General features: G+C 43.7%; 2 protein-coding genes across 2 annotated transcripts in view; both read left to right on the forward strand.

Annotated features, from left to right (window-relative positions):
- LOC117770083 (double-strand-break repair protein rad21 homolog A-like) overlaps window positions 1-13,437 on the forward strand; it is a 951,093-nt gene that overhangs the window by 874,285 nt on the left and 63,371 nt on the right. The gene's annotated exons all lie outside the window — the stretch shown is intronic.
- ext1b (exostosin glycosyltransferase 1b) overlaps window positions 1-13,437 on the forward strand; it is a 106,626-nt gene that overhangs the window by 89,743 nt on the left and 3,446 nt on the right. The window contains exons 7-10 of the mRNA XM_034599125.1: window positions 3,287-3,382; window positions 9,215-9,304; window positions 11,152-11,312; window positions 12,509-12,680. Coding sequence (XP_034455016.1) covers window positions 3,287-3,382; window positions 9,215-9,304; window positions 11,152-11,312; window positions 12,509-12,680 — 519 coding nt within the window. The remainder of the gene's footprint in view (window positions 1-3,286; window positions 3,383-9,214; window positions 9,305-11,151; window positions 11,313-12,508; window positions 12,681-13,437) is intronic.

The following is a 13,437-nucleotide window of genomic DNA, read 5'->3' on the forward strand; positions in this document are numbered from 1 at the left end:
TCCTTACCAGTGCGGGAAATGAAATGGAATTTCCTCCCCGATGGCTGTTTGTGTGTGTGTCTTTGTTTGTTCATTTGTTTGGCCAGCAGAGAGTATGAGTAAGCGAGTTTGTATTTTGTGTAGGAGTGATGTATTTCCGTGTGAGTGTCGTGTTTGGACATCCAGTTGTGTGATCGCGTGTGTGAACGGGAATAATGTGGTGATGTATGTGCATGTGTGTTTAATGTGGGCGGGATGTTTGTGCATGTTTGTATTATGTGTCTGTGGTTGTTTATGTGTGTACATGTGTGTGTACATATCCCTGTTGTTTGAACATTTCTGTGTCAGTATGATGATCCCATCCTGATACTTGTCTGAAATATATTGTTATAAAAGAAAATTTCTTAAATTGTAACAGGACACAGGATCTCCCATAATGCAATTCAGTACCACCATCTGTTTATTTATTTTTTTACCTTTCCTGCCTCACAAATGTTCACATCTTACCACGGAAGCTGGAAAAGCTTCTCCACATTAGTTATTTAACTGTTTTCACAGACTGAGTGGTTCCTCTCATCACTATTAAACTGACTTTACAGTGTAGAAAAATGGTGGCCTGCCCCTTTAAATCTTCACCAAACACACACACACACACACACACACACACACACACACACACACACACACACACACACACACACACACACACACACACACAAGGACTTGAGCTAAATGAAAAGCAGCTTAAAATCCAGCAAACATATTTTAACTTTTCAGTTTATTATATAACAAAGAATCTTCACTAAAGATGCAAATTAGCTGATATGGAGCCCACATGGACAGAAACATGAAATGAAAACCATGTGACTGTTGAAAGCTGCAGGCAACAAGCAAGCAAGTGGACATTTTATAGTTAATCTATAATTAAATATAGAGTGATAGAGAGATAGATGGATAGATAGATAGGTAGATGGATAGATGGATAGATGGATAGATAGAGAGATAGATAGATAGGTAGATGGATAGATAGATAGAGAGATAGAGAGATAGATAGATAGATCGATCGATGGATCGAAAGAAAGCAGGATTGTGCAAATGGGAATGTTTACGAGGCTAATATTTATGAGTGTGTGCTCAAAATGACAGCACCAAATAAAAATCTGGCTCTAGTGAATTTGAATGTGGTTTCATTAGAGGACTGTTGGGCCTGGCCGGAGCTATTCGCTCTGCTCCTAGTTCCAGCTGTGCCAGGAACATATTTCAGTGGATAAGTATCGAGGGCTGATATCCAGCTGTACGTCTCAGGGGGAAAACCAAACCATCGGCGCACAAATAATCCAGAAAACACTCTTCCTCACAGCAGCAGGCTGGATGAGGGGAAATCTGCACCGTCTTATTTTTCAAAGACGCTCTTTTGTGTTTGCAGCCTTCAGTTCCTGCACAAAGTGGAGATCCAGGTACAGCAGGCAGGGAGGTTTATTCCTCTGTCATTGTACAGACAAGAGGAGATGGAAGGAGGGGGGGGGGGTTTAGAGCGGATGACGAAAGGGAGAGGGATATAAATAAATGAATGGAAGAGAGAGAATGAAAGAACACGGAGGGCGGAGGAGGCTAAATTGGACGCAAGAAAGCTTTTGAGGCGCATTCTGACACTGGCCCTCCTGCTGCGTGTGTGTGCACGAGCATCTCGAGAGGAGCGTTTCCTTTCCACTCATGCTGCACACACACATATCAACAGTTACTCCACCACACACACACACACACACACACACACACACACACACACACACACACACACACACACACACACACACAATGGCTCCGTCAACCCCCGGAGAGGGCTGGTGAGCTGACAGAGACACCATCTGTCTTTCTAATCAAACAGGAATAGAAGCATGTATTGGAATAACGTGTTCCTCAGCTGTGAGTGTAGATGTGTGTACCTGTTGTGATCCTACAATGACAAACACTCTTTTGGCCCAGGCTCAGCCTCATTTTTTGTTTTGTGTTTTATCTATGTTCGTACAATGAGAGGATGAATGTGCATTTCGAGGTGTACATCGTTCCGTTCAGCCTCCTCGTCCTCAGTGTCTCTCTCTCACACAAACAGCTGCTGCCGTCACATGGGAACGCGGTAACACAGACATCCAAATGGCTCCCGGCTCGTAATTTGGCAGGTCCAGTCAGGGTGCAGAGTCCCCGAGGGGCCGAGCCGCTGTGTGTGACGCGGTTAATGTCAAAATAATGTGAGACTTTATTGATCCCTGCAGGGAAATTCCTCTGGTTCGCTTCCATCAGGGACGTCGGGAGCAGAATCTGTCTCCTGTACAGTGGGACAGGGATGGATCAGTTTCTTCTGACTACAGGACTCTCTCTGTTTACTTATCACCAGCCAGGAATCAATTACTAACTCGTTTTAAAAGGAGAATCTTGTAACACGTTTCTTACATTTGCAAAAAATTTTCAAATGAGGACTAATTAGTAAGTTTAACTGGAATGGCCCTCAGTAGAGAGCAAGGTCCATTAGTCCCCTTATCCTATTTGGATCTGCACCAAATCGCAAACGCTCATAAATATCAGCCCCCTAAACATGCCTGATTTTTTTTTAAAATCAAGTCCCTTTAATTATTAAAGCTTCGCGCCGCCTCTCATGTTCGATACAGCTGTGATTGGACGATTGTGTTTTCCTGGGGACGGAAAGCGGCACCTAAACTACATCCGATCTAAGATGCATGAGAAGAGCAGGCTGTGTAACGGGTATAAGGTCAGACAGGAGTCATGTCGTGTGTGTGTGTGTGTGTGTGTGTGTGTGTGTGTGTGTGTGTGTGTGTGTGTGTGTGTTTGTGTTTTTCTCATCAAACATTGATGAAGGCTGCTGCCGCTGTGCAGTGGGAACTTCATGTGACATTTCCATGTCGACTGAGTGGAAGTCACATGGTGTGTGTGTGTGTGTGTGTGTCCTCGTGTAAAACATCATCTGATTAGAGACGGAGGGAGGAGAGCTGGAGAATGTGTTCGGCCACATGTTGTATCATGGTTACAAATACAAGCCGATGGTTTACGGACTGAATCCCACAAACCATTCTGGAAGCATAATTGAATTTTTTATCACTTTCGTTGCCCTTCCGGCTCTTTACCAGCCGGTAATAAGGTGACATTTGTGGCCCCGGGGCCACGTAAATGTCACATGTTCTGTGGGTTGATTCAGCAGCAAGCTGAGCGTCTGTGAGCTGCGAGCTGTTTTGCTTGGAGGAAATCAAATCAGCTGCGACGCAGGTAACAAGACCTTTGTGTTTCCTCCTTACAGATCATTGTCCTGTGGAACTGTGACAAGCCTCTCCCCGCCAAGCAGCGCTGGCCCGCCACCTCAGTGCCCGTCATCGTCATCGAGGGCGAGAATAAGGTGAGAGACGCAGCACGGGCACCCGTCCGCTCAGGTCCTGACATGAACTGTGGGGAAAATTGGGTCCAGACATTTTCCCTTTGAGTCAGACAGATATTTGTTTGTTCTTAAGCGAGATTACTCAAAACCAAGTGAAGGGATTATAACAGAACCTGGTGGACGATTGCAGGAGGGATCAGGGAAGACCACTTGGGCCTTGGAGGAGCTTTTGGGCTCTACTTTGTGCCATTGTAGTTTGTTTTTTTTCAGTTTTCTGTCTGTCAAAAGTTGGAAATGTCATCAACACGCCCACTTTTTACCGAGAAACATTCTCCCACTGTGTTCTCACGGACTCACTCAGACATTTTGCTGGAGGATTGGAAAATGTTCCAGAAAATGTCCGGTAGCAACTGATTTGGACATTTACGTTCTCACGTGCATCCCCCTCTGGATCATTTCAGCTAAACGTTTGTCTGAAAATGACCTCAGAGGTGTGACATCACTTGTCATGAGGCCTCTCCTCTTGTACGTGCTCTCAGACTGTAAAGCTACTGTATCTCTGCACATTCTGCTCAGTCTCAGAGTTTCTGGCAGTTAATGGGTTTCGATTTGTGCTGCACTGATTCCATTAAAGGACATTTTGTGTGGTTTTAATTAAAGCTCAGTAATGGGAATAATATACTCTGGGAAAAAAGCGTGACTGAGAGGCTAATGCATATTGTTAGGAAAGATAAGGAGGCAGTAATCTAAGTGCATATGCACGGTTGCATTTATTTATTATGTCAGCGTATTTACTGCTGTTTGTTCTTAATGTTAATCGTATAAATATCTAATTAAGTGAAGAAAGTGACAAAAAATCTCTCAGGAGAAATAATTTGCAGTTGAGTTGTGATATTCACAACAAATAAAGCCGGCAGACGACTTTCATTAGTTTGAGGTTTAGTTTTATCCTAATGGTTTTAACTTATGATCCTAACATCATCTTCTGCAGCCATTTCAAAACCCATAATTACTAAATCTATACTTAAATGTGTGTGTTACACGGAGGCAGCAAAAACTCAGTCTCATTACTTAGCTGATTACTTCTTCAATAAATGGATTGTTTGGTCTGTAAGATGAAAATAATGACATGGAACCAAAGGTGAAGCCTCTAAATGGCTTATGTTGCTCGACCAGTGCTCAGATATTTGGTTCACGTGACAAGAAACGGAGAAAAGCAGCAAATAGGAGATTAAAGTGTGAACAAAGGTGTAAGTGTGACTCAAAGCTTCGGAAAAAAACTGTGATGTGCGTCTCAGTTTCAGTTTCTGTCAGTTAACCCTTCATCCACACAGACACGGAGCCCTGAGCGACGAGCGCGCCTCACTGGCATTTATTATGACAGCCTTATTAGCTCTTTACGCTCAAGTCTCTGGCCTGTGAAGAGGCGTCTGTGTTTTCTCTGACTTCCCCGTGACCCTCACCTCTCACGGGTCAAAGGTCAGATGTGGACGCGCAGGCTGATCCGAGTCGGTTCGACAATTTCCAAGCTCACGTTTGAGGTTTTGTTTTTGAAGGAGGAGGACTCATCTGTATTCTGACACATCAGACTTCTCCTCTCGCTCGTGACGATTTAACTTCACCTGCCAATCAGAGGAAGTGGTTTTCACATCAGTGTCAGTCACCCGGCGGTGGGCCGGGTTCATGGTTTACCTCTCCCTGTGGCTCCGAGTGGTTTCCTCCGAGCTGTCAGTCAGAGCAGTCGGCCTCCGTGTCGCCTCGTGTCCGTGAAAAGCGAGCGGAACAGGCTTAGTGGTGTGTGTGTGTGTGTGTGTGTGTGTGTGTGTGTGTGTGTGTGTGTGTGTGTGTGTGTGTGTGTGTGTGTGTGTGTGTGTGTGTGTGTGTGTGTGTGTGTGTGTGTGTGTGTGTGTGTGTGTGTGTGTGTGTGTGTGTGTGTGTGCCAGGCAGCCTGTGGTTTGTTGTGGTTGCGGCGGGTTCTGTGTTTACCGTGGCGAGCCGAGCTGTGTTCCTCTACCCCACAGAGGGAGCGAGAGAGAGCCTCTTTATTCCTCATTCTCTCTCTCTCTCTCCCGCTCACAGATGTGTTTCTTTATCATCTCATTTTCTTTTTCCTCCCCTTGAAATTATGAACATTTCTCATTTTTAATTTATTCAGTCAAGAGTTCAGTTTTGTTTTCTGTGAATTTAGTTTCCAAACTGAAAAGTCAAAATTCCTATTCCTCTAAGCTGCCAATAAAACCTGCTTTAAAAATTAGAGATGTAACAACAGTCTGGTTAAATGTAGTAGTAAGACTCACTTATTTCTCTTTAACTTCATATGTTGCCTCAAATTTCATCGACCCACTAAGAGAAGGAAACTAAACATCTAGTGTTAACATCATCTGGGCTGAAAATGTATTTCTTCTATGATAGACAAATAATTACACTAATAGTGAACAGCTTTAAATAGCACTTTATTTCTCCACTCAGATTTGAAGGTCAAACTAAAGCTCTTTCAGTTTTTTTCCTTTGAAAAACACTCAAAATCATTATAAAGTACAAAACAACAATATACATATCTGTGTGTAGACATACAGCAGTTTGAGATTAATGTTTATTATGTAGGCACACGTCTGTTTTAACTTAATAAATGTTTATTAAAACGATAGATGTTTTTAAAGATCTCCGGAGGAAGAAATCAACATGTTAACATTTTTAGCATTTTTGCCTTTGGTCTTTTTTTTTTAATGGGATTTGTTGACAACACAAAACACATAAAACAACACAAATCTTCTCTTTGAACCAACACTCGTCTCTTCTTCCCTCTGTCATCCGTCCTCTCTGTCTGCGGCACAGTCGCCCAATAAAAAGAAATGCTCTCCGCCTGTAGTCACAAACCCAGCAGTGTTTAACATGGTTCACTGTGGCTGGTGGTCCTGCTCCCGTCCTCTCTCCCTCCCTCCCTCCCTCCCTCCCTCCCCCCCCGGCTCCGGAGCTGCTGTCCCTTCCAGAGGAGGTGAAGTGCTGCAGGCGGATTCCTGCTGTAAGAGCTCACATTCCTGGAGAGCACCAGGAAGCCCCGGGCTAATGTGTCGCACTTGGAACATTACAAACCATCTGGGGCTTTAAAACACCGGCCTCTCGTCCTCTCTCCCTCTCCCCCCCCCCCCGTTTGTCTCTCTGTGACTCTCACCCCCACCTGCCTCCTGTCGTCTCCTCTATTCCCCATTACACATTCTGCTGGTAAACAAGTGGAAAACACTGAGTGGAGAGATTGTTTTGTTCCTCTCTTAATGCCCGCAGGACATTACAACAGTAATGATGAGAGGGGAGGGTATCTCCTCTCCTCTCTCCTCTCCCCCCCCTCGCCTGTAAACACAACTGTCACTCACACGCCGCGGCTCTCTCTCCCCCCCGTCAGAATATGAGCGACAGTCGAAGCTGCTGTCGTTGCCTGTGGAGTCAGCTTTAACAGCCGTGTCGGGGCTGCGTTGTGTGTGGGAACAAAGGTGGAGACACAGAGCACCTATAGAAATACAGACCGTGTCCCATCTGAAGCCGTTATGAGAGTGTTCAGGCTGCTGTGGTTTGTATCGGTCTGTTATCAAATTGGTTGGTTACATGGACTTTAAATAAAGATGGACGACGCATCTCAACTTCCTCGCATTGTAAAAAAAAAATAAATGAAGCCAAAATATCCTGGATGCTGCCATTTAGAGCCAGAATCTCTACTGAGGAGCTGCAGTACCAAGGTGTCGCCACTACACACAATCGACCATGAGTCAGTCTGTTGTCTGTAGTTTTAACAAGTGGGAAAACGTGTAGTTTCCTCCTGCCAGTGGGTGGCGCTCTAACTTTATTTGAATAGTGGCATGTAGATCAAACATGCATCATCCATGAGGGATCATCAAGGTCTTAACGAGTTCCTGAGCCAGTTTGAAGTGGATGTGGTCAACCTGCTAAGAATTACCTTAAAGAACTTTCTTCTTTAATATCTGTTTTCTGTCGCTAATGTAGCAACAGTCAATCTTTTACTAAACTGAATTCAAACACCATCTTTTTACGATTCCAAACTAACTTTGGTCTGTCGATAAAAACGCAATTTGAAGACGTCACAACAAAGGAACAAAGTCCCGATGGATGTTTTTTTTTTCTCCACACTTCTATGACGTCGTTCACAGCGAAGTGTGATGAAGGTTAGAACCGGTCACGGTGCGGTGAGAGATAACCGGCTTCACACAGCTCGTCGGCGAAGTCGCGTCTTCTCGTATCTTTCTCGCCGTGTGTCGCTGCCCTCGGCGGCAGGAGAGAAGAAGACCTGTGGAGAGGGAGGTCACCCTGCTGCACACAGTCCCAGGTGTTTAGAGAGAATCTATATGTGATGTCTTTTCAGTGCAGGTGATGGTGTTTTAAAAATAACAAGTACGCTAGCAGAGGTCTGACCTTAAGATCTGTGCTGAATAACTGTGTGTGTTTACATCCATTAAAGCTTTGTATGCATCAGAAGTGTGTGGGAGGTTGACCTCGAGCACAATCCAGTTTACGATGCACTCGCTCTTCGTCAACGCGAAAGCTGCCGTTTTTTAGGTTTGTTTCTTCTCTCATCCGAGCGTCTTTCGTCTCGGCAGCACACCGAAGACTTCCTGTTTGTAAAGAGACAGGACGTTCATCCCTCCGCCCACCGGGCCCCCGGCCACCGACGCTCTCTCCACGCTTCCACAAAATGTTCAAGGACTGTCATGTATTATACAGTTTGGTTTCATCCACCATTAAATATACATTCTGTTTTTCGACAGCGGAGGAGAAAATATAAGTCAATTTGTGCCGAGGTGTCTGTCTGCGTCTGTGTGTTGATCTAAAACAGACAACCCTGTATCAGCCTTCCATCACAGCTGAGGAACAACAGGGAGCAGTAAAGAGCAGGATATTGTCTTTCCCCCTCCTGCTCTGTGAGCTGCTGGTTGTTGACGGTGTGGCTGCTTGTTGTCTCCCCGGAATCCCGACGGATTTGCGAGGAGACATAAAAAATGCATCCAGTTGACAGTCGAAGCAAAAAGAGGTTTTTGTCGGCAAATTGGTAGCAGGTGAATCTCTCGATTCACCGGCGGCTCTTCTCTCCAGCTGGAAACATAAGATGCGAGTGGTGGAGCTTCGCCTTCACGCATCGGTGATCAATATTCTACTGAAATACTTTTTTGTGAAAGCATCACACGCAGCGACCTCCTCAGCTCGACTGTTTTAGCCTCTTTCAGCTCGTTGTTTTGGTTTCCAAGTCTTAGCTGATTTTTGATTCACTCTCTTCGCACCTTTTTAAAAGAAGCACTATAAATCATCTGTATCCTTCCAGCTTAGCATCAAAGCCAAAGTTGGCAACTAGCTTGTGAACATGGTGGAACATGTCAACGAGTAAAAGATTTCTTTGTAATGTCGATATCTTTTTTGTTAGGCGCTAGTGTACAGCTTGTTTCTGCCGCGCCCCCCCCCCCCCCCCCCCCCCCCAAGGGGCCACATTGCAGGCTTAAAAAGAAAACCGCAAACTGAACAGAAGCAGCTTTTGAGTCAACATGAAAAAGATGATTTTATAATGAATCCTGCTCCATCATGTTCAGTGGAAGCTGTCGTCTGTGTGATTCAACATCTCCACACTGAGAGTAAAAAAAAAAAATGAAGAAACCGAACGTCAAAGATTTGATTTGATAACAGAAGCTTTACGCTCCACGTTCGCTCCTTCAGCCACGTTAACGTGAACCATCCAACCACATGATCATTGATTAACGCTGTTTGAAGAAGGGAATCCGACTGTTTTTCGTTTCATATTACGCGTCTGCCGACATGTTTTTTTAACCCCTGTCCGCTCTGTGTCTCCCCCTGCAGGTGATGAGCAGCCGCTTCTTGCCCTATGAGACCATAGTGACCGACGCAGTCCTCAGCCTGGATGAAGACACAGTGTTGTCCACCACAGAGGTATCGTTTAATAGAACATCTTCCTCTTCTGTCTCAGGAGTTTTATTCTCTTGAGACAAAACAAAGTTCCAAATGCAACTCTCCGATTCTATTATCTATTTCTCTTTGTCCCTGAAGTTTTTAAGTTTTCGCTCTGCAGCTTGACTCTCAAATCACTTGAGCCTGTAGCTTTTCCATCTTTTTCTCATCTGCCCGTCTTTCTTCCTCTCTCTCACCTTCTCTGTCCATCTTCTACCTCCATTTGTTTGTAATCACGCTCCTTCTCTCCGATCCCCTGTTCGAGAGCAGCCCTGTTATGGACATATTTGTTCCACATGCTGTCGGGATTGTTGCTGGGTTTTTATTTTTTTCCCGGGGACAGGTTTTGGCGCGGCACCGTGGGAAGCCAGATGCCGCTTTGAACAGTGTTGAGTTAGATCCCATAAAGGCTGTTTGTGCCGAGGATCAGGATGGTTGAGGCAGAGGTGGCAGTGAAGGGGAATCCCAGCTCCGAACAAAGGAAAAATCTAATCTACCCGTTTTTCTCCGATACAGACAATTTAGTCATGAACCCGAAAAACAATTCCCATAAGTGTTGGAGGCCAGTGCGAGATAATTTAGACGAAATTGTCTCCTCATCGTTTCACCTTTCCATTCATTTAAAAGTTGACTTTCGCATCGTTGTTCATTGCCTCCCACCGAGAAGAAAATCTATTCTGTTGTTTTTCCTCACACTTGGAACTTCGGTAGAATTACCCCGTTTCCTTTTGACTTTAATATCATTCCACTATCTTCCTTCTTAAAGAAAAAACAGTCACAGCTCTTCTTCTTCTTCTTTTTCTTCTTTTCCTTTGGGACAAATAATCCTGGCAGAAGGAGCAGATCAAAAATGATGTTGATTATGTTTAATGGTGGATTCCGAGTGAAGTGTTCGTTAATACAAACAGCCTCTCAGTGTATTATAGTGTTGAACTGTGTGGTGTAATGTTTGCGGAGCCGCTGAGGCCTTTGTGATGTTTTCTTCCACTTATTTGATTGAACGCTTTGATCGCAGCCACAGAAGTTTGCTGCAGGCAGCTGCTTAGGAAACACGGCTTTGTGTTTGATGAGGTTTTGCCTCTGTTGTGTTTTCACTAAAGTGTGTTTGAGTGTGCACTTCCTTTGTTGGTTCTCCCTGTAATCACTTTATTCTTCTCTCCTTTCCGTCTTTTTATACACAATACCAACTATAAATAGATGCCGTTAACTCAAACATTACGTATTTATCTCAATTTCATTTGTCCGCGTTTTCTCCTCCGGAGAATCGACACAAGTTTTATCCTGTTTGTTGTTGAGTTTACAAATGTTTTTCATTTTGGAGTTCTTCTTTGACACAGGCAGGGCACGTTAGGTTGTTTTTAAACACTGATATAAACAGTTTACAAGTTGTAACTAAAAGCCTGATTGAAGGTTTATTTCATTCATTGGTGAATACTTTGTTTAAACCTTTAAAGAGAACAAACTCCCTCTGGTTTGTGTTTGTTTGTATTTGTTCGTAGTGAAATTATAAACGTGGGAAAATCATTAATGAGTTATCGTGTGTTTAGGTGAAATAGCACACGTGGTTCAGATACTTTTAGGCAACACTACATTATACTGCGTTACAATAATCCTCTTATGAAGTATATTTGTAGTTTTCATATTTCCTCATGTTTTAAATTGCATGTTTACTTTTACAGATGTTTTCATTCTCTAATCCTAAAGCTCTATGAATCAAGCCACTATAATTTATAAACCTGTTTAACAAACGGTTGGAAAGTGTTGCCCGTCATCCATCTAATAACTGTTATTATCCACATAGAGTAAAGTCGACCTCTTCCTCTGCACAGGTGGACTTTGCCTTCACTGTCTGGCAGAGCTTTCCGGAGCGAATCGTGGGTTACCCTGCACGCAGCCACTTCTGGGACGGCAACAAGGAGCGCTGGGGCTACACGTCCAAATGGACCAACGACTACTCGATGGTGCTGACCGGGGCGGCCATCTACCACCGGTACGACACCATGCACACAGATCATCCTCTCAGAGTTCTGTGCGTCTGTTTCCCTCCGTGTGAAATATCTGCGTCGACAGAGTCAAACCCTCTGTTTTTGTCTCCTGTTCCGTTCCGCTCCCGTTAGAACGGGATCACAGCTCCGCTCGACTCTCCAGTGTTCGCTTGTCTTTCTTTTGATGCAGCACTTTGATGCAGTGATCTGTAGATTATGAAAGTAGGTGTGATGTTCGTCGTGGCACAGCCTCAGGAAACGGTGTTTGTTTCTTACCGGGTACGTTTCATCCAAAATGTCAATTTGTCAGCCGCGCCGTGTTCCTGCGTTTAGCGGAACTACGGCCCTGTCAGCTTTAATACGGCCTCACTCAGCCGGGATGGAGGCGGCCCATTAATCTGACGGCAGCCAATCGCTGCAGCCCAACGCTTAATCGCTTTCAATACGTCCGTCGTTCAATCCATTCGGGGACTTGAGGAATGAGTCAGTTAGTGAATTGAGTTTCATCCAATGACTTCAATCTGAAACGTTGAGGTGTCTAAAATTTGGGATACGTTTAAAGTAAGTTGCACAGGTTGTTTTTGTGTGTAGCCGTCTTTAAAAGTCTGATGTTTTTAGGTATTAATCTGGAGTACGGCTGCATCTGACTGTTTTTTATCCCAAACATCCAAAAATCCATAGATATTTTTTAAATATTAAGTGCAAAAAGAAGAAAAGTGGAAATATTTGGTGTCTTTTATTTACATTTGATTATTTAAATAGCTGCTAATTCACTTCTGACTGATTAATCATGTGATTGTTTAATCTCCAATCTTGAAAATACTATATTTATCTTCAGTGAAAATGTTTTTTCTTGGGTAGAATTATGAGTTTCCAAAAATCGGGAAAAAACTTTTTTATCTTATCACAGATGTTTTTAAAAAGTGAGTCCTCGCGGAAACTTGGTGCATAAACAAACTTCTCCTGGAAATGAGATTTTAGTCCTTTCACCTTTTGTTTTTTGCTTATCTTCTGTTTTGGGTCCCAAGTAAACACAGGGATATATTTGAAGTTTTGCATATGAACATGATTAATCTTCTGTTTGCAAATTTTGTGGACAAAAACAAAACTTTGTCTCCAAATACCACAACCCTCATAGTGAAATGTCTTCCTGACAGTTTGTCCTCTCTCCTCTGACTCCTGCGTGTGTCTTCTCCTGCAGGTATTATCACCATCTGTACACCAGCTACTTGCCCACCAGTCTGAAGAGCATGGTGGACCAGCTGGCGAACTGTGAGGACATCCTGATGAACTTTCTGGTCTCTGCCGTCACCAAGCTGCCGCCTATCAAGGTCACACAGAAGAAGCAGTACAAGGAGACCATGATGGGACAGGTGAGCGTCTCCAGAAACTCATTTTATGATTATTATTTAGCTGACAAAAGGGAAAGTAGAGAAATGAGTTTTGCATTAAACCGGATCCCCGGAGAACGAATCTTTTCACAGAATATTACAGTCGCCTATTTGATTTTCTTCTGCTTTTTATAAATATATATGCAGTGATTCAGGCTGAAACCGGTGTTTGTTTACTTCCCTGTCGTGTGTGTCGTGGCCTTTTCAGCTGAAGTGAACTCTTGCAGCTCTGAGAACAGCATGAATTATTCTCTTGAAGTTCCTTTGTGCGACCCCGTGGGTAAACACGACAAGTTACTAACAGCAGAGAAACAAAAACACAGGAAGGAGTCGTGTCAGTCTTAAAGCCTCGCGATCGCTATTCAGCTTCCAGCCTCGGCAAATAGAGAAAGTGAGCCAGCTGATGATTTATTGAGAAACGTAAATGTCACTAATGCTTTTCTCTTGTCTCGGTGGCTGATGTAAGATTATGAATGGAGATGTCACGTCTTTCTCATGTATTTTAAATGTCCCCTGCATCATGATCTAAAGAAGTAGATGAGCTCAAGTAACCTTTTCTTTACTCCACCGTAAAACATTAAGAATGTGTTAGTTAAGATTCATTTTGGAGTTGATGGTAAAGTGTTAAATTGTTGATATTTAGGCCGTTGTTTTCTAGAGATTTTTAAGGGCTGACACCAATATTAGGAAATAAAGATTTCCAGATACTGATATATTAGCTATTATGTGTTTATGATTC

The sequence above is a fragment of the Hippoglossus hippoglossus genome, chromosome 11 (assembly GCF_009819705.1).
Source record: "Hippoglossus hippoglossus isolate fHipHip1 chromosome 11, fHipHip1.pri, whole genome shotgun sequence".
NCBI classification, from domain to species: domain Eukaryota; kingdom Metazoa; phylum Chordata; class Actinopteri; order Pleuronectiformes; family Pleuronectidae; genus Hippoglossus; species Hippoglossus hippoglossus.